The sequence below is a fragment of the Orbicella faveolata genome, unplaced genomic scaffold (assembly GCF_042242905.1).
Source record: "Orbicella faveolata isolate gen_17 unplaced genomic scaffold, um_ofav_v1 contig_24, whole genome shotgun sequence".
Taxonomy (NCBI): domain Eukaryota; kingdom Metazoa; phylum Cnidaria; class Anthozoa; order Scleractinia; family Merulinidae; genus Orbicella; species Orbicella faveolata.
This window is the reverse complement of record NW_028301552.1, coordinates 1,994,664-2,015,259: the sequence shown is the minus strand read 5'-3', so window position 1 is coordinate 2,015,259 and position 20,596 is coordinate 1,994,664. Positions and strand designations below refer to the sequence as shown.

Here is a 20,596-nt window from a genome sequence, read left to right as displayed (position 1 = left end):
TACCGAGAACAACATCAGCTAGTGGTCAGAACGAGACTTGAACCCGACACCTACGGATTTCAAATCCGGCGCTCTAACCACTCGGCCAGGCTGCCTCCACGAACCGGCCAAACTTTACACGAGTCTTTCAGTCAATACCATCACGGCTAAACTGATCATTCAGCCACGCCTTATAATTCCATCGATTGACAAACGCGATTCACTTGACTCTGAAGATGACTTCCGCTCAGGTTGCTGACACATCAGTCACCAACAACAGTTCTTTTCAGAACTACCCTCACCCGGACGATCAAACTATATGAACTACTGATACCCGTGGGTTCAAAGCATTTACCATGATACCGACTTAATTTCACGAGCAGTTCTTTTCATAACTAATATCATCCGGACAATCACTCAAAATGAATTACTGATACTCCTGGGTTCAAACCATTTACTACGTCAGAATTATGTTACAGACAAGAATAACTGTGAGGAAAAGTCACGAACACGCGATCAACAAGCTTGCAGGTCCGCAGCTGGTAACAGACCAACCGAAGCAAAATTTTTTGACGTTACTCTTTTAAATTCAGGATCTTGTAACAGGCTATGCGTTAATCAAAAATCAGCAGACATGAAAGAAATACACTTTTTTCTGATAATGCCTGAGAAACGACCCTGGCTTGCTGTTTAAGGTTGAAGCCGGATTGCGCTTCTTTTGTTAGTCTTCGAAATGCTTTGTGTGGTTACAATTGTAAAATAAATCAGGCTTGAGCCAAGTCAAGGGGTGTCTGTGCCAGTGAGGTTAGCTTTAAGATCTCTCCAGACATCCATCTTCATCTCTCGTGATTGAGCCACATCTGCTAGCTGCAGTATGTGTTCTCCGATTATTTTCTCTTTTCCGAGTTTGTCGTGTCCATAGAGCCTGATTCGAATTGCCATTCTAAACAAGTCCTGCTGTAAAATGCGGTCAAACACAAACTTTTCGTCGAATTTAGGACGTGACGTCGACCGCGACTTGCTTTTGAAGCGCTGCCTTCTTGAAGGAAGCAGTAGAAGATGAAATCGACAGTGTGAACTGCCTCCTCGACTTTTAGAAGGAAGCTCCCTGGCTTCCAAGATGGTTACAGCCACACGGCCTACTTTAGCTGAATATTCGGCTTGAAAATGAACACTGCCAAACACTGGCACGTGATCGACTTCTTTAAGTCCTGTATCTACTTGAATGTCCCCGTATGCAGACACAATTTTTTGAACATCGTCTCCCTTATCCACTTCAAAAATTGGCAACTTCTCAGGGGATTCGTCCCCAGGCGGTGCTCCACCTTTTTCTTCCTCAGGGTTCTCTTCCTCTTCAGAAGTGTCTGTGGGCTCCTCCCCAAGCTCTTCGTACCCGGCTCCCTTGTTCTTCTGGGGAGGCTCCATCTTGGAACAGGGGCATAGCTCTTTCTTTAGGCAGTAATATGTGGCCAGGAGACCGATTAAAATAAATACAATAAACACCAAGAAAATGACAGCTGGAACATACCCTGAAGGAAAAAATGTAAAGGCATATCATTAAACATCATCATTTCCACTACTTACTATCTTTGGTACCTGCTGTGTACAAAAGCTTTTTAAAAATATCTTTCTGTTAACAACTATTACGTTTTAGTGGTGTACTAGGAAACCAGATTTGCATTATGTGGGACAAGCTAAGTGTACGAAATGATTGATTGACTGACTGACTGACTGACTGACTGACTCACTCACTCACTATCTGACTGACTGACTAACTGACAGACTGACTGACTGACTGACTGAGTGACCGAGTGACCGAGTGACCGAGTGACCGAGTGACCGAGTGACCGAGTGACCGAGTGACCGAGTGACTGAGTGACTGAGTGACTGAGTGACTGAGTGACTGAGTGACTGAGTGACTGAGTGACTGAGTGACTGAGTGACTGAGTGACTTAGAGACTTAGAGACTGACTGACTGAATGAATGCATGCATGGTTGGTTGCTTGGTTGATTGATCTCAGCATCCACTGAGGAATGGGCAAAGTAGTCCGCTTATAATTAAGCTGCATCCCTGAATGATCTTCTGAAAAAATACTAGCACATACTAGAACATAGCTCATCTAGTAAACAAGTAAGTAGGTTAGTTGGTAGGTAAAAACTTTATTTAAGTACCGATGGATTTAGCTTCAGAGAAACAGTAATTATCATAAAAGTTTGAAGTTAAAGATTTGCTCATGATACCATATTAAAAGTGTTTCACTGAACATAATCTGCAAGTGTCATCTGGCCGCCCTCCCTCCCAGATTATTCTAATTTAGCGATGTTTCCGCCCGACTGAAAAAACAAACCACAGAAGACGTAGTAAATATCGATACAACGACTTCAACCAAAACGGCGGGATTTTAACAGGGAGTAAAAACAGTGACTTGTTATTTAAGTTTTACATGTAAATGATTGACAGTTTTTGACAAGTTTGCTCTTAAATGACGTCAATATATGGTGTGTAAAAAGCTATTTAGATTAAACAAGGCATTGAATTAAATTAAATTCAACTCTAAAAAACGGAATTTCAGTCTATCAACCTGCACGGAATTCAGCATAACTGAGTGAAACCTCACTTCTCCAAGAATTAAAAACATGCATCCAGGCTTCGGAAATAACTGTTGTATAGTCATCAACTTAACACTTATAAAAGCTTTTAATTAAGACGAATGTCCCCTTTAATTTCCATGTCACTTCCCTTGAAACAGCTTACCCATTCTTCTTCAGTTCTCTGTAGTTCGTATTGAACATCTTGTTTGTTAAGGTCAGGAATGAGCTATTGTCCTGTCTTCAGACATCTCAAACTTATAGCATTGTATTAAATTTCTTAAATTTTCACTTTCTTAGAAGAAGAAAGCATCAAACTACATGAGACCGAAATACGCTCTCCGAAATTTGGGCCGAGTTATACTAGCGAAATGTATAGAAAACTGTTCTGAGAAATGTTGACCCCTTTTCGAAATTTTCTCTTTTGTTCAAACTGTCATCTGTCTCATCTGTGATCCATCATCTCCACTATTCCTTAGAACAGAAGATGACAAATCCAGAAAGAAAATAGCGGGCCTTTGCCCTGCGTGAATCAAAGCAGCTTCGCTTACCGGATGGAATAAGACTCCACTCCATTTATCTTCCCGCCTGTGTCTTCAGTTTCAAGAATGTTTTTAGGTTTTTATACCAGTTCAAAGCACTGGCTGTTCACTTCTGTTACTCTCCAGTAAACGTTCTCTGTACATCGCTTGGAAAGCCTGCGAAAATTCTGTGTTTTTCATTATAATTCGGCTTGAGTCGTGATGGACAGTGCGTTCACAAGTTTTTGACGTTTTAATGTATGGATGTTTAACGCGATCATTCTGTTACTGCGGTTACCGTCGTCGAACATTCAAAAGTTTGCTTATTGTATTTACTTAGTTCAAATTTAGACTTTCATGTCACAAAAGAGGCGCACTTTGGGTAAAGTGGTGTGTTTATCATATGTCAACACTTTTATCTCTAAGAGTGATTAACAACTGTTTTCTCCTTTCACAACGCCCTAAAACGTTGTCATGCCAACACAGCCGAAGTTTTAAAAGTTTTGTCAAAAAGTTTTGTAAGAAAATTTACAAACCTATTTAAAAGGTTGCGGAAATGTAATAGTTCAGTCTCGCAACAGTCCATTCCTTGAGTACAAGCTCACCTCCAGCTCCTTCTACCAAATGTAACGACCCTCCGAAATGACTAAATTATGTCTTTTCCCTTTGTGGAGAATATGACCCTCGCAACTGACTTACTTACAACTTTTCCCTCTGCGGAGAATATGACCCTCCCAACTGACTTAGTTATGTCTTTTCCCTTTGTGGAGAATATGACCCTCCCAATTGACTTACTTATAACTTTTCCCTCTGCGGAGAATATGACCCTCCCAACTGACTTACTTATAACTTCTCCCTCTGTGGAGAATATGACCCTCTCAACTGACTTACTTATGTCTTTTCCCTTTGTGGAAAGTATGACCCTCTCAACTGACTTACTTATGTCTTTTCCCTTTGTGGAAAGTATGACCCTCTCAACTGACTTACTTATAACTTCTCCCTCTGTGGAGAATATGACCCTCCCAACTGACTTACTTATAACTTTTCCCTCTGTGGAGAATAAGACCCTCCCAACTGACTTACTCATAACTTTTCCCTCTGTTGAGAATATGACCCTCGACACTGACTTACTTATAACTTCTCCCTCTGTGGAGAATACGGCCCTCCCAACTGATTTACTCATAACTTTTCCCTCTGTGGAGAATACGACCCTCCCAGCTGATTTACTCATACCTTTTCCCTCTGCAGAGAATATGACCCTCTCAACTGACTTACTCGTAACTTTTCTTTTTGTGGAGAATATGACCCTCCCAACTGAATTACCTGTAATTTTTCCCTCTGTGGAGAATACGGCCTTCCGAACTAACTCTTACCGTATCGTCACTTTTTCCTCTGTGGAGAATATCGCCCTCCCAACTGACTTACTTATGTGTTTTCCCTCTGTGGAAAATATGACCCTCCCAACTGACCGGCTTAGTTATGTCTCTACCCTGTGTGAAGAATATAGCCCTCCAAACTGCTGGGCTAATTGGGAACACTATAAATCGAGAAACGAATATAGTTGTAAATAGAACTGAAAACATTACTTAAGTGTACCAAGATGGATCAGCTTACACGTGGTACCCGTTTTTGCAACGCTTCTTTCCCCCTCCCCTCAAAAGACGTGACTGGAAAGGCTGCCAAATCCGAAGTAACAAGTGTCGTCACTTTCACAACTTTACTGTATTGTAGAATACCGTTGTGAAATCTTTGATCAAAGGATCACAAAAACAGAATTCCAAATGTACTCATGTATTCCAGTTCGAGAGCAAATATGAATATCGTAACATACACAAGATGTAGCTGGATGTTTATGTTCAATATTTATCATGATAACCGACTTGACTGATGGCTGTGCATTGACTGCTGGTCACGCGATCGGTATACTGATGTGTTCAAGAACAATCTGAATAGTTTATCAAATGACTCACTCCCGAGGACTCAAGGAACAATCCTTAATAATAAAAAAAAAAGATAGACTAGATATATACATGATTTTAGATTCTTATTGTATATTTCCAAATGTTATTGTTTTATAAATATTTAGTTTCGGTACAAACGAACCCACAAGCTTCTTAGCTTTTGATTCCATCGTTTTAAAGTAAACGGCTATCTATCTAGTTATTAAACATTGCATGTAAATGTATTCTGCTTTTGGGTGAAATGCGCGGGTTTTTAATTAATCGACCGGCAGATATACCGATCTCAGTTTAATTAACTAGTACTGCTTTGGGATATTTGTAATTAGATCTCAGACAGCGCCGCAGTATTATATAATCACGCTTTGATGTCAAACGTAAAGCCGCCGTGTTTATTCAACTTGCTAACTGTCAGAGCGTTGCGGATGAATCGCGCGCGCTGAGCTAACTGTGAACTAAATTATGTCAAACTACCTGATGCACGAGCAGATCGAGGCCCTGGGATCGAGGACAACCGTAAAAAAGGCATAGGCCTATATGTTAGTTTACTCGTGAGCGCTTACAAACAAGAGGAAGCTAGAGATACCAAATGTTTTACTTTAAACTTTGGTGCATGCCTTTGTTGTTCCGTTCCCGGCTTAAAATCATGAATAGAAATAAGTTGAACGAAACAATAGTCTGAATAATTAGTGCAACTGGCCAATGCATGTAAGAATTCAAACAAAGTTTTGAAAATTTATCAGTCACTACAGTAACTGCAATTGTGGTTTGCGAGTTTTATCTCGATGGTTTATCTTTGTCTGAGGTATTACAGAGCAATGACATGAACTTGAGATGAAAAGACCCATTGCACTGAGCCCTAATGTTAATTTCTGATTATTAGTCATTTGAGGTAAAATGCATTCAGCTGCATCGAACTTCAGAAGATATTCTTGACTTATGCTCTTCCTTCCTGACCACCAAAAAAATTATTTATTTCGGGAAAAGCGAGCTGTGCTCTTTGTGCTACAAACTCTATTCTTGACATTCAACAGGTTCTTATTTTGCTTAATTAACAATTAACAAACAGGCGTAAAATGCACGCAAGCTAACTGGGGTATTCTCCATGTAGAAGTCAACGAAGTCTTCTTCCCCTCAGAGAATAACAGTTTGTCTTGATCGGTTAAACCCTCCACAGCTGGTGGAGCTTTACTCTGAGACTCCTACCGTAATTGTTTGTTTTCTAGTAATTGATAAACTATTTTACGCCAGGATCACTCTTACTTTAAGTTTGGCCACCAGTCCTTTCAATGATATCTCAGCCGGGTGGTTCATCATTTTTCATTCCTGAGGAACTGAATGCTAGAAAGATATCTCAGAACATATACAAACCAGGGCTGTAACAGTTCGTTGGCTACTCGTTGATTCGGAATTCGTTAATGCACGTATCGACTAATCCAACCGACACCGAGAAAGCGCGCACTGAAACAAGCAGACTTCTCTCTAGTATGTGTTCAAGCTAGCATGGTTTCACATGATGAACGAGTTAATTACACTTAAGTTATAAATGGTCAGCACTCAGTAGTTAAAAATTGCAGCACTACTTACAATCCATGTCGAGTTGACGAGAATCTTCTTTGATAAACTAAAGGTTTCACGCTCCAAGAGGCAAATAATTCCAACACATCCCGAGGAAGTTTTCTGACTCCAGAAAACTTTTTAGTGGCAGCCAGAAAAGTGGGTCAAACAGCAGCCGCATAAAATGGAAAAAAGGATACGAAACGAGGGTAACTGAATGTATTGACCAAGTGAAATGACAGCGACTGATCACTTTGGAATGGAATTTCAATGAGTATCTTTTATGCGTGAGAAACACTTGAAAGTCAATTCTGCATTCATTACAGAACGTCTTTTATATCGGTGACTTAAGGTGTTTTGCATAACAAAGAGAGGTTTAGATAAGACACAAGGCGCCCTGAACAGACCTCTCAAAGCACGTATTGAGCGTCACTGGGGACATCGCAAGCGAATACGTCTGTATTCATTCATATCAAATCAAAAAGACACAACTCACATCATATCCGGGTATGTCCACAGACAGTTCCGTGACCTAATCTGTTCTCTAACCTGGTCTCTCTGCCGGCAGCGGCGTAATTATGCCCACAAACCACTACTTTTATCGTCATTTTTCCAGTTTCCTTTTATTATATCTTCTAAATTCCTGATAGAAAAGGATAGAATTTTTAAAAAGGCAACTTCTATCAAGATGATCATCAGTTTACAGACCTTTATACATGTAACAGCTGAAATTGATTCAACAACTGATAACTTAGGCCAGGAACGTAGGCTCCTGCTTAGGCCTCGTCGACACTACAGCGGCGAAATGTGAAAATGGCGTTTTCACTCTGAAAGCACATCAAATGTTTTCCGACCACTCTACGCCGAAGAAATTTGAACATACTGACAACAATAACCGGTCCTTTTGGATTATTGTGATGACATCCGTTTCGAAAAGCTCTATTTTCAAAATGTTTTCCGTCCACTGACACTAAAACGTAAAGCTGGCGTTTTCAAATTTCTCCGGTTTCAAGAGCTTTTCCAAAAAGCTGTGGAGGGTAGTTCTAACCGTAGAAATAAAGCTGCGTTTTCAATTTTCTCCGGCGCACGTAGCGTGGACGGAGCCTAGAACAATGAAACTGACGGTTAGTCAGTAACAGTTTGAAGAAAACGATAAGAAGAAGAAGAAGAAGAAGAAGAAGAAGAAGAAGAAGAAGAAGAAGAAGAAGAAGAAGAAGAAGAAGAAGAAGAAGAAGAAGAAGAAGAAGAAGAAGAAAAAGGAAAACTTTTTATAAGGGAGGTACAAAGTAACATCATGTAACCAAGCCGTAAACCAGAGATTATTTTAGCGAGCGGTCTAGGTTCTAGTCCTGGCCGGCGTCATTGCGCAATGTTCCTGGCCAAGAAACTTAACTTTCATTACGTCTCTTTCCAGCCCATGAGACGTTAGAATTAATGTTGATCGGTATTAAACCCCGCGATGGATTAGCAGGCCATAAGCGGGGGGGGGGGGGGGGGGGCGGGGGGAGAAAGACATACTCCTAGTCGCTCAGTTAATGCTGCAGAAACCGGGATAAGCCCGACGAAGATTTGACGTGAATGATACCATTCAAATGCAACAATGTCCAACGAATCAGGTTCTAGAATCGGGAAAAGGGGGCAAATAAAAGGCGGGATATCACTAGTTAGTGAGTGAGCCTATATCAAGTCTTTGAAGGATGAACTGGGAGAGGAGCAACATAATTTTGCCGCAAGCAACGCCGCAAGCGATTAGTTGGTCCTGGGCACTGGGAATCTCACGGTTTAGGACTGGGCCAAAACAACAAGAAGTGCGTCGAGTTTCTTAGTTTCTAACGCGGAAAGAGAAAGATAATTGTGATAGTTCAAGTTTCTGTTAGTATGTGATGTCGAGAAAAAGTTATGGAACGTTTTTGAATAGTCTCAGCTCAGACAAAACAGAGCTCAGATCGATTGGTGAGGCAACTGGAGCAGACCAGGTAACGAAATATTCAAACGAGATCCACACTTGGTGAAATTAAACTAATCGTATTCCTTTTGTTTGCGGTTTTTGTCATTGTTCCTATTCTGCTTTATTTATTTGCCATTTCACTATTTCGTGTTGTGATTAGTCATGAACATAGGCTTATTAGCTTTTTAAACATCTTTAACAGCTTATTTGCAGTCATCCGCCATAAGGATGACTGCAAATGATTCCTGTGGGCGATGACCACAAATGACTCTTAAAGGTTCTCTGTTGGGCTGAGGATAGAAATAGCTATTAGATTTGAATATTTTCGCATAGAATGACTTTAAAGTAGACCTGGATGAATTCCATGTATGTCTTAAGATTTTCAACTACAATTCCTGACTGAGCTGTTGGTGTTCATTGGTAATAATATTATTGTTCTTTAAAGCCATTGGGGATCATGTGTACTAAAGGCATCCACGGTTGAGTGTCGATCGATACCCTTGATCGACCCTCGATCGACCCTCGATCGATTCTTGGACAACGCTCCATCAACACCTCGGTTGACACTCAATCGACACTCCATCAACGGCTCGGTCAACAGTCAGTTGAGAGTCAACTAATTTTCAATCGATTCATATGAGTCAATCGACACTCGGCCGACTTTCGACTGACTGTTGATCAAGTGTCAATAGAGTGTCAGCCAAGATGTTAATTGAGTATTGATTGAGATGTCAATCGAGGCTATCGATTGAGAGTATCGATCGACACTCGACTGCAGATGCCTTTAGTGCACATGACTGCCGTTTGTTGGGAAGGAGAGTGTGATGAGCCAAAATAATGTCTCATGTAGGAGGCTAGGTTGAATGTCTTTTTCAATGTTTCTCAACAGATGAACATCAGTGTTACCCAGCCCTTTTACCCAGTGTTCCCAAAGCAAGATGTGATGATGCAAAACAGACTTCCTCTTCTCTGCCATACATTTGTACACTGGAAATCAAGCCTTGGAGTAACTTGTATCTTGATCTGTCTCCATTTAAGTATAATTGGGTTATTTACACTATCACTGACATCATATGAAGGCTCTGCAACTTGGCATTCCATAGCTCAGTATCTTTTCTCTTGTGGTACATTTGGATTCACTGGAGGCTGTGTGAACCATTTAGCGGTGACCTTATTTTTTAAAAGAATTCCTGGTCTTTGTGGAAGCGGGTATGAGATGTAGCAGGTTAATTTTAATGATTAATTTTTGGATTACTTCAGAAAATATCCATATCTCTGCCACAGAAGGTTTGCTGGTTTGAACCACCTATGCTTCTGGAAATTACAGTGTAGCTTACATATGTGAACTTTATTTAGTCTTGAATTTACGGAGTAGCACCCAGATGCTAATATCTTCAAGCTAACTACGTTAATAACTGATCACAATAAACAAGTTACTTCAATGTAATAAACGAAATAACTAACTACCTAAACAACTAAATATGCTAACAAATGAGAATAGGCCACCAGTGATGCTTTTCCAGCTTCACTTGACCTGAGCTTTCCTCTCCTGCAGCATCCAGGCATACCTGATCATCTTTAAACCCTTTCCAAGATCCTCTCTTCCATTAACCCTGTAAACCCTAATGCTACTTGCTGGTTTCCCTAGCATGTGACCCAGCCATCTCTACCTTCTTTGGAGAATCTCTTCATCAACTGGAAATTGTTATGCTCTTTTTCATAAGTCCTCATTCCAGATAGTTTCTGGTCAGTAGATATTATTTCTTATTTCAGACTTTACGACAACCTTCCTTGGGTGGGTATGGATGTTTCTTGAAACTGCAAATTACAGGGCTGGCTATTACACATGAATTTTCACTGCTGTCAATGGTCTCGATGGACCACACAGAAGATAGAAATTCCCTTTAATGGATTCAAAAGGTCACGTCTGTTGGTTGTCATCGGTAGATTTAGCTCATTTTGTTTCGTGTTCTCAAAGTCTGTTGATTGTTATGGTAATTATTATGATTGATGAAAATGCAATCATTAGTTAGGTTTTCAACTTCATAGTAAATAGCATGTTTTGAAAGGCATAGAAAGTTAGTCAGAGACTAAGTACAGTGTAATGTCTACATGATAGTTATGTTGATTTTTTCTATGATAATCCACAAGGGGAAAACATGGAAATTATGTTGTATACCAACTGACTTTGTAGCAGGAAGAACACTAAGTTAGAAGAGTCATTCACTAACTACTCCCATGGTTTAAATGTTATCAGGATATTCAACCACTTCTGACGTTTGCTCATTCACTCTTTCTCTCTATCTCGTGTTATGTCAATTTTTTACAACTAGAAATGATATATCCCTTGTAATCAACGTAGTTGAACAATTTACAATGGCTTTAAAGGATTTTATCAACCTGCTTTCACAAAAGCAAAAATATTTCAATAGACAGTCACAACAAACACACACCACAATGATCCAATGAGAACCTGAAGTAGTCTATGTTGATATCTATTTATATGTTTATGTCCGTGTCTGTGTCCTTGTCCCTGCCCCTGTCAGTGTCTATAGCTATGGCTTTGTCTATTTGTATGTCTGTGGCTATGGCTCTGTCTATTTCTGTGTCTATCTCTATAAGTAGAAACTGAGAACCACTTCCAATCACAGCAAAACCTGAGTGACCAAGTCATGAATGATTCTGTTTTGGTCTCTGCTTTGTGGAGCAGTTGGTATAAATGTTTTAAACCAATTATCAAACTAAGTTAGGAAAATAAAAGCATTACAGGATTACTTTCAACACTAATGATAAAACCGCTCTTAAACTGCTCTAACTAATGTGCAAGTCCTGTTGTAAAATTTGAAATTATTTGGTAGTTTGTGCATGGGAAACAGGAAAAAAGTAGCATACTCATGACAAAATATGGACAGTCAAAACTGAAGAGTATTGATATATTTACAATCTCATAGCTAGAAAGTGCTAGTTTTGCAATTTATTTTTTTTGCATTGAAAACCCAACTTACACACGTGTAGTGTTTTGACACTGTTTATGACACTATAATGCAATATTTTTGTCATTTTATGAAACTTCTCTGGTGACTGCTACATGTTTTGATTACATTTTTGAGATCCTGCATTGACTGATCAAAGTAGTGAAAGAGCATTCTTGATCACTTCTATTGTGTGATCAAATTCTCTCATCTTGAGTATTGATGCATAATTTATGCTCTCATGGTTAAAGCAGTCATGTTTTCTCTCTCCAGGATTGTTTACAATCGCTATCAAGATATTTGTGAAAGTGTGAGGACCTCAGTTATCAATACCCTCTTTGATGAGACATTTTTAGAATTGTACAGCACAAAGAGATTAAACCAACAAATAGTGCAACTGAATGTTGAAGGCCATCTGCAGAGAATATTACAGTCAGAGGCAGTTGATAAACTTATTGGTACCGAGCTTCATAATTTGGCAACGTCCCCAGAAGGACAGCTTCTGTCTAGTGCTGGCATTAAACTTTCATCTCTTAGGCCATTGGTTAAACCCTATGTAGTTGAACTATTGACTGATGTAGTTCCTGTTATTATGGAGCAATTGTCCTCCTATGCTCAGGTAGGCAAATTAGAATAACATTACTTGTACTGCTGTATCATGGCATATGTTGGCATTAGGTTCATCATATGGCTCCAGTCTTAGGTTGTTTAGATCAAGTCTGGCCAAATTGTGTCATCTTGTTTTTGTTTGCTGAAACATATGAAGTTGAAAGTCTCAGAATCTTCTTCTCCACCTGGCAATACTTTCTTCAAGAATAAATGTTAATTATTGCACTTTGATTATGATCAATTTGCATTGTGGTTGGTTATTGATGTGTGGTTAAATAAATATGCAGTTCCAGAAAATATCCATACTCCCCACCCCCCCCCCCCCCCCCTGCCCAACACAGAAGGGATTGGAATTTCCTGGGGGTGGAAGATTCTGTATGACCAAAAAAAAAAAAAAAAATGTAAAGAAATGCATGACACTTAATTTGAATTTCCAGAAGAGTGGGGTGGGGGGGGGGGGGGTCTTAGAAAAAATCCCTTTCATGGGGGAGGTTTGTATACTTTCTGGAGCTGCACAATAAAAAGGAAAGAAATTTCAATATTTAGAGAGGAAGCCACATCAGCCTTAGCTGGTTTTCATGCAGGTCCTCTCTCCTGGTTGAATTTAAATTTGGAGTGTCGGGTTTTTGGGAGGGAGGAAGGAAAACCAGAGTATCCAGAGAAAAACCTTTGCAGTAAGGATGAGAACCAACAACAAATGCAAGCCACATATTGCACCGGGCCAGAATAGAACCTGGGCCACATTGGTGGAAGGCAAGCCATCACACCACTGCCATCCCTGTTCCCCATTTCATCATCAGTAAGACAGGCCAGATGACTATCAGGGTATTTTGTTCATTTTAAACAATTTTTTTACAGACTTGGGGCTGATAGATGCATGGCAACATTTTTTGGACATATTTAACTTTCATATTGTAAAGAAAAATGTCTCCTTTTGAATTACAGGGTGAAGGCATAAAAAGACTACAACAGGAAGTTAAAAGATACACAACAAGGAAAAAAGATGAAGTGTCCTCTGAAAGAGTAGAGCTATTAATAAGAGAAATTATGTATAGCCATTTAAATCTTTTGATTCTACTAGGTTGTGCTGTTGGCATATCCCTTGGCATAATATCAAAACTAACAGGAGTAGGTCAAGTGCTTTAAATTTCTAATATAATTTTAACTTTATCATATTAGTAAATGGAACTATTGCTAATTCTAGCATTTTCAGTTAGTTTAATTAAATATATTTTTCATGTGGCACTGTTTCTTATGTCACCAAAATTGTATGTGTGGTTCATAAAGAAAGCAAAAGGTGCTCATATTGCTCATGAGATTTCTTGTATAAACTGTCAAATTTATTTCTTTTTTTCTCTTATTTATTTCACAAATGATTCCTGTTTTGATCCTCTTGGCTAAAAGTTAAAAGTTTCAAACCATTGGCAGAAAGCCGAACACCTTGCTTGTGGTTTTGTTATGGTAATGTCAATTTAAAAAGTCAATTTATAAGCCTCAACATTGAAAATACATGCATGCCATGACATTCCAGTAGTCCTACGTTTTTATGATATACAAAATTGTTGTCACTCAAAGGACATCAATGAAAAAAGTTCTTATCTCTTTCAAGACAGTTAAACTTCCTTTTAATGTGGCTCCACGGTTTGTGTAAAAAATACCTCTGTCAAGATGGCATTTATATTGGGGAGCTTTAGATTGGACTATGAGTACGAGACTGAGTACGAGTACGATTTTCAATTTTCAAATCAGTGACGTTTCCAGAGTCCTTGCTGTTCATGCTGGTTTTATGCAGAGAGGGTAGCTCATGGGATGAGATGGGTGTGTGTTGTGATAATGTGAAGCCTGAAAACTAGAATTGAAAAGTCATCCTTTTACTCGATCTCGTACTCGCACTAAAATCTTAAGTCCCCTATTAACACTAGTTTTAACAGCAGCTTACAGTAAATAGAAAATGGCATTTCAGGGTATTTTTTGGCAGCAAAATAATTCATTCATCATCATCATCATCATCATCATCATTATTCATCATCAATGGTAAATTCCCATGGATGAAGTTAAATTTAATATTCAATCTTTTATTTCTGTTTGATTTAAGTTTTTTTCTTATCATAGATAGATATACTGAAATAAACTTTATTGAAAAGTAGAATAAAAGAGCTAACAGAAATATCTTTGTTCATAGTGATTTTGTATTTAGAGTTGTGCCAAGCAGCAAAGTAATTGTGTGAAGGCACACACTGTGATTGAGCGTCAACAGACATTCTGTCCTGCTGCTTTGAATGATGAGTACCAGGTCCAGCATTTAACGTTGAATTGTTCTTGTTCTTTTCATTGATTTCATTCTTTACTTATGGTGGACTCATTCACTGATAGTGATTGAGACTTCTTTGCACGTCCAAGAAATGTATCATCATCTTGATCTGTTACCCCCTAGTACACAAAAAAAAACCCAGTGTCAGGAACTGATGTAATTTATAGTCATGTTGCAATGGTAATGTTATATCATGTCTACAGTATTAAACTGTGTGCTAGTCCTGTCAGTACTTTCTAGTAGTGTTTGACACAAACCTGGAATGCACTTTGCAGTCTGCAGACAGGTACTATGTCATCTGCTTGTTCTTCTGCATAACAATCCAGTGTATGAATGTCCTTCAGTGTCTGTGGGAATGGTGTTTTGTCATTTTCCATCCAAAAAACATCCTGAGTTAAATCTTCTGGCCAGTCTTTTGAACTTGTGGCTTTTCTATTTGTTATCAATGCACTTTCACAACACCTGAGTTTGGCCTTTGGGCCTGTAATATCTGGCATTACTTCGGTAGTAGGGAGTGGTGTGCCTTTCTCGACCTGTTCCATAAAGCATGGTCGTTCTTGTACAATAGCTGAAGATCTTTGTTCTCTCACTTCCTGTACCTCTGACAGAAGAAGTGATCTGGCACAAGTGCCTGGGTCTACTGCATCTTTTGCTTCATGATCAAACCGACAGTTTTCTTGACTGGATGAATCTTCATAAAAAGATATATCTCCTGCAGCCAGATCATCAAAATAGTCCTCAGCTCCACCTGCCCCACTGTTGGGCTCGTCATTCTGAAATGCCTGTCAAGAAACACGATAGCCAAAAAGGACATTACTAAATTTAAGCTTATCTGTTGCCATAGTCATCTTTTGAACTTTGGCTGTATTACTCTGAGAAAATAGATCAATAAATGATTGCACAAACAAGATCTATAAATAAAATAAAATAAAATAAGCAATTTATTAAAGGACTAATTCGTACAGCATTATTTAGATCATTCGAGCTGACGTTTGTTGGAAAGTATTTCTGTAATGTATGACTGGTAATAAGAAAATATTTGTGTTTGGTTTGGATCAACAATTGTCGAAAGATTAGCAATTATGTGCAATTTGTCCATACATATACATTCACTGTAATACAAAATAGCGTTCACATAAATGTTTAATCATGCTTAAACTTAATCTTACCTCGATAATCGTTTTTTCCTTTGCTTCACCTACCGAGACATTTACACCAGGGGCGATCTGTGGTCGTAATAAAATAAAACCACACGAGGAAAAAAATGAAACCACAAGAAAAAATGTTGAAAATCAAAGAATTAAACAACTGAAGCATACTTGGCTTTCGCCATCAACACATTGTTTTACATTCAGTTTGGAAGTCGCAATATTCCACAATCTCTTCTTTAGGGCTTTGTAAAATTCATTCTCATCTTTCACCTACAAATGTAGCAAGAACGGAGTTGTTGGAAAGCAGGTAGAAAGTGTTTCGACGAATTTCAGTAATATACCTTACCAGAAGCATATCACCTACCGCTGATATGCTTCTGATCTTACCTAACGTTAGCTATAAAGAGCTTTTTCAGCCTAATAACAGTGAGTTTATCGTCATGATGGTCACGCATAATATTCAAGTTTTTCTCTCATTTCTACTGATTTGTTAACTGTCAGCCTACCTTGACTAGTTTAAGGCATTCTGCTTTAAAATTCTCGTTGTTGCTGAGACTAACCACCGTTTTAATGGCACTTGCAATATTTGGAATTGCCTTTCTCACCAAGCCGTGTTTCTGGTAAGTAATAAACGAAATGCTTCAAATAAGCTTGATCTGAAACTTCAACGAAACGTTTTGTTACTGGTCATGTTCTTACCTTTTCTTGCCGCTCTACAGTTTCAGTCAATTGTTTTTGTTTGTCACGATCTGATTTGTTATTAGACATTTTACACTCTCTCAGAGGTTTCTCGCCGGACCCGCCAGTTCAATGTGCGCAGAGTTTGTCCGCAGTATTTTTGGCGGGAATGTACGTCTTACGCAGGGCTCTTGTATGTAGCCCGGCCTTTTTCCGCCCTGTCTTACGCGCAGATTCGGTTGGATATAGATTTATCCAAGCTTAAAAGCGGAGTTCCTGATTGCAATAACTACTTACTTATTCTCACTAAATTTAGCGATTCGTGAAATTTAATACTCGCGAAATATAGGACATGCGAAGATTAAAATCGCGAAATTTAATACCCATATAATATCAATGATGAAATTCAAGCTGTTGTTTTATGACTGTTATTCCAACATGTCTCGGCTTCATGTTTTTTTTTGATTTTGTCCATCAGTTTTCTTCCGCTCTATCACTCTCGCTGTCAGAACTGTCCTCTGGCGGTAAGTTCTTCAAAAGCTCGCTTGTGCAGTCGTCAAACAGAACATGATAAGAAAAAAGTTTATCAGAGTCCCGGGGCCGGTGTCACAGTGATATGTGTATCCCCGTGATATGTGTATCCCCGCACACATATCACTAGTGATATGTGTATCCCCCGTGGGGATACACAAAACACTGATACGCGCCTGGACATTCAACGAACAAAATGGCGACTCGGTTGCGAGGTTCCGACGAGCGCTGTAAAGAGTAGAAGAAACCAGAAATGAATTCGCGCCCAACGGAGCAGATTAGGATTTCTTGAGTTTGGTTGAGTTCCAACCGACTCGATTGTATACCTGACTAAAACTTCGAACAGCGGATACGCATATCACTAATTATTTATGGCGCAGTGACCTCAGTGTGTATCCCCTAAACACAGCCGTTAGATTGGCTATCTACCAGATCGAAGAAAATGGCCAATTATTGCCGAAACGTGCTGGCTGCTTACTCGCTACGACGTTTATACCCAGGTTGAGGTTTGCGGAGTTTGCAACTCGAATGTCTAAATATCTAAATTGAAATCGCGTGCAGGGGATACACATATCACTAATTATTTTATGGCGCAGTGATATGTGTATCCCCAGAAACACAACTGTTATAATATAGCGCATCAACCTTGTCAAAACTGCAGGCAATATTAGCACCCGACGTTTTTACACGGCTTGGGTTCACTGAAGTTTGAAACTCGATAATTCCACTAAAAACGCGTGCACGCGTGCACGGGATAATAAGGGATACACATATCACTGATTATTTCATGAACTAGTGATATGTGTATCCCCATGGACACAGCTGTTATATTGGCTTTCTACCCAAGAAGAAAAATGCCCATAACATTTGCATTGTCAAAACTGGCTTGCTAGAAATATTCACACCAGGCATTTATTCATAGCTTGGGATTTCTGGAGTTTCACTGACCTCGGTTGTACACCGTCGCCTACCGCATGCAGGGGATACACATATCACTAATTATTACATGGCGCAGTGATATGTGTATCCCCTGAAGACAGCCGTAATCTAGGCTAACTGCCGAAGAATAAACGTCGAATATTGTGAAACGTGCTAGCAATATTCGCAGTATAGCAATGTATACAGCTTGAGACTTAACATATCTTACAAAAAGTCGAACTGAAAAGCGGGTGCAGGGGATACACGAGTGCCACTAATCATTTTATGGCGATCGGGTCGAAGCCGTGATATGTGTTTCACTCCACCAATAATTCAGGTGCAAACAAGGCGATGAACAGTGGAGAATATGCGTTACTCGAGGGGTGAGAATGCACCGCGCAATTAATATCGTCCTAGAAATCCGGTGCCGTGAAACTCAAATTGAAATATATCTAGATCCATTTGGTGTTCAACTTTAAATCATTATATCCTGCTCGCAGAAAACCAGTTAGGATCAAGAACACAATTCCAGCAGCAGATACGTAAACCTTTTCAACTACAAAAATTGAGATTTGTGTTTTACTGAAGCCTGTTTGGGTTAGTCGTTCGTCCAGTAAGCGACCGGACGACGAGAGCGCTTTCAAGGAGGATATTGCTTTTTGAGTTATTTTTTTGTAAAAAAAATACCTCTTAGTCGGCGCGTCGGGTATGTTATGGACGGGTCAATGGGTGAGTGAGTGAGTGAGTGAGTGAGTGAGTAAGTGAGTGAGTGAGAGATGTATGTATGTCACACCAATCAGATTGGATCTACTATAAACAGCCAATCAAATTTCTTGTTGTAAAGGTAAATGGTATGTGAGAAGATTTGATCCCGATAGAGTTCAGAACGGCCATATTTATTCTTCTATAAAAGAGGAGGAAGTATTCATATATTGGGTTTACTTCGACATTTTCTGTGGGTTAGGCTGAGGATTTTAGTTAAATGAACGAGATGAGCCTTGAGGTTTGAAACAGTTCGTGAGTTAGTAGTATGCAAATGCAACGAGATATCTTTATTTTTAGTTACAAAGGTAACTTGATACTTTTGTTTTTCACAAGGAGTAAATTCAATTAGAGGTCACGAATCGTCGCGTCTAGTTCTCAGGACTTGCTTTAGAGGGGACGAGACTTTAGATTTGAAACAGTTCTAACGTTTACAATAGTAAGTGCGGGTAACAATTGTTTTGTTCTTGTTGCATGCAAATATAACGAGACATTTTTGGTTTTTAGTTGCAAAGTGTAATGTGACACTCTTGTTTTTCACAAGGGAGTAAATTCAATTAGAGCGGACGAATCGTCATCACTCTTTCCCACGAGATGTTTGCTATCTTTAGTAACAAATGGTAACTTAACACTTTTGTTTTTTATATGGGAGTAAATTCAATTAGAGCTGACAAGTTATCGGCTACTGTTTCCAGGATATTAAACAAAAAAGAAGGTTTTGTTTCTGGACGGTTTTTACGTCTCTGCAGTAGCGGTTTAATAGTTTTATTTGATGACATTCATTTCAGCCCGATATTTTTTAAGGGAAAAAGTATGAAAACTGTTCAAATGTTCTTTGAAGACTGCGTGGCACCAAGTTAAAGTGCATTTAATTAAATCAGACTTTCAACGTGTCAGAGATTTTTTTTTCTCTTTCTTTCTATTTTCGGTGAAGTTGTGTTGTGTTGTGTTGTGTTGTGTTGTGTAAAAAGGTAAACTTACGACTTGTGTAAAATGCGAAAAAGTCTCTAAATTAACTTGAGTATTTTTGAGCAAAAATTTCTCTTGGGGGTTGGAAGGGTTATGTGATCGGTGAGCGAGGGAGTTATGCATGTACGGGTGTCACACCAATCACAGTGCGGGTTGTATCAAAGAGCGAATCAAATTGCCCGTTAGAAAATAAGATGATAACTACATTGATCTGGAGACATGTCAGATTACTGTAGTTTGTTCAGTCAAACATTTTATGGCTTACTATTTAGCTATCTTACCATGACCGATGTAACATCGCAACCAAAAAAACTTGTCAAATTAACCAAATCATTACTGTACCATGAATGCTTCTATCTACAAAACTTCACAGAAAAAAATAACTCTTGCACGTCTTGCGTGCCTATGTTTAAAGTAGAGGGGAGGGGGGTGGGGGATACACATATCACTGGTCGCCATTTTGGAGGGGATACACATATCACTAGTGATATGTGTGCGGGGATACACATATCACGGGGATACACATATCACTGTGACACCGGGATCAGAGTGTAAATATAGATGTATACCTATTGTGGAATATCGTGTGTACCTTATGCTTTGTTATGTTTGCTATTGTTTACGGTGACGATCATGTTAATTATGTTGTTACAGTTCTCAGGTCAAAGCTACATATTAAAGAATAGAAAAAAATCGCCAAATTTAATACGTTCCAATTCTAATTTCCTCTCAAAATCGCGAAATTTAGTACCCGGAAATATGGCGCTTGACCTTTCGCGAAATTTAGTGAGAATAAGGTAACCATAAAGAAAAGAGAGGATTTGTTTTCCTAGGATTAGAAACTCAAAAAAATGATAAAAAAGCAGATAATTGTTCAGCGTGTGGTTTCGCCTTTTTTTTCCAGTTAAATTTTAACAAACTGACGAGACGATTGTGCAAGGAGTATGTCGGAAGAGAAGTCAATAACGCGCCAGAGGTGAGTTTAACCCCCGGGTTTAACCACGTCTGGTTACAAACCAAATATTTTCAAAATAGTAGTATTAAAACGCCACGCATTTGCTATGAGCGCTCCCAATGCATGGTTGGACACATAAAATCCTCAACTGGTATATTGATATAGACATATCCTCTTTTATCAAATTT

General features: G+C 39.1%; 3 protein-coding genes across 5 annotated transcripts; 1 reads left to right on the top strand and 2 right to left on the bottom strand.

Annotated features, from left to right (window-relative positions):
- Positions 1-416: 416 nt before the first annotated feature.
- LOC110045819 (synaptotagmin-16-like) lies at positions 417-6,907 on the bottom strand. Of its 3 annotated transcripts, XM_089290953.1 has the most exons (3): positions 6,635-6,907; positions 6,311-6,388; positions 417-1,508 (listed from the first exon to the last, which is right to left on the bottom strand). In XM_089290953.1, exon 3 carries the CDS (start codon positions 1,402-1,404, stop codon positions 760-762), a length of 645 nt encoding a protein of 214 aa, XP_089147079.1. In that variant the 5' UTR covers positions 1,405-1,508; positions 6,311-6,388; positions 6,635-6,907; the 3' UTR covers positions 417-759. The 3 variants fall into 3 exon arrangements, with proteins under 3 accessions (XP_089147079.1, XP_020607103.1, XP_020607102.1); XM_020751444.2 differs by lacking the exon at positions 6,311-6,388; XM_020751443.2 differs by lacking the exons at positions 6,311-6,388; positions 6,635-6,907 and adding an exon at positions 3,120-6,301.
- Positions 6,908-8,372: 1,465 nt separating this feature from the next.
- Positions 8,373-14,300, top strand: LOC110045818 (uncharacterized). The gene is made up of 4 exons (XM_020751442.2): positions 8,373-8,580; positions 9,442-9,761; positions 11,798-12,143; positions 13,079-14,300. The coding sequence occupies exons 1-4, from the start codon at positions 8,488-8,490 to the stop codon at positions 13,277-13,279; spliced, it is 960 nt and encodes a 319-aa protein (XP_020607101.2). The 5' UTR covers positions 8,373-8,487; the 3' UTR covers positions 13,280-14,300.
- On the bottom strand, positions 14,301-16,449 carry LOC149109957 (uncharacterized). Its single transcript, XM_089291512.1, has 5 exons — positions 16,295-16,449; positions 16,102-16,212; positions 15,764-15,865; positions 15,614-15,670; positions 14,301-15,226 (listed from the first exon to the last, which is right to left on the bottom strand). Exons 1-5 carry the CDS (start codon positions 16,361-16,363, stop codon positions 14,681-14,683), a joined length of 885 nt encoding a protein of 294 aa, XP_089147638.1. The 5' UTR covers positions 16,364-16,449; the 3' UTR covers positions 14,301-14,680.
- Between the last annotated feature and the right edge of the window lie 4,147 nt (positions 16,450-20,596).

Bases quoted from the DNA above. Each gene is read 5' to 3' on its own strand.
- LOC110045819 (XM_020751443.2), bottom strand. From the start codon at position 3,144: ATGGAGTGGAGTCTTATTCCATCCG. The intron at 1,509-3,119 runs GTAAGCGAAGCT...TTTTTCCTTCAG, and splicing joins GTGGAGTCTTATTCCATCCG to GGTATGTTCCAGCTGTCATT.
- LOC149109957 (XM_089291512.1), bottom strand. From the start codon at position 16,363: ATGTCTAATAACAAATCAGATCGTGACAAACAAAAACAATTGACTGAA. The intron at 16,213-16,294 runs GTAAGAACATGA...ATTACTTACCAG, and splicing joins CTGTAGAGCGGCAAGAAAAG to AAACACGGCTTGGTGAGAAA. The intron at 15,671-15,763 runs GTATGCTTCAGT...TTACGACCACAG, and splicing joins GTGTTGATGGCGAAAGCCAA to ATCGCCCCTGGTGTAAATGT.
- LOC110045818 (XM_020751442.2), top strand. From the start codon at position 8,488: ATGTCGAGAAAAAGTTATGGAACGTTTTTGAATAGTCTCAGCTCAGAC. The intron at 8,581-9,441 runs GTAACGAAATAT...GTTTCTCAACAG, and splicing joins AGGCAACTGGAGCAGACCAG to ATGAACATCAGTGTTACCCA. The intron at 9,762-11,797 runs GTATGAGATGTA...TTCTCTCTCCAG, and splicing joins CCTGGTCTTTGTGGAAGCGG to GATTGTTTACAATCGCTATC.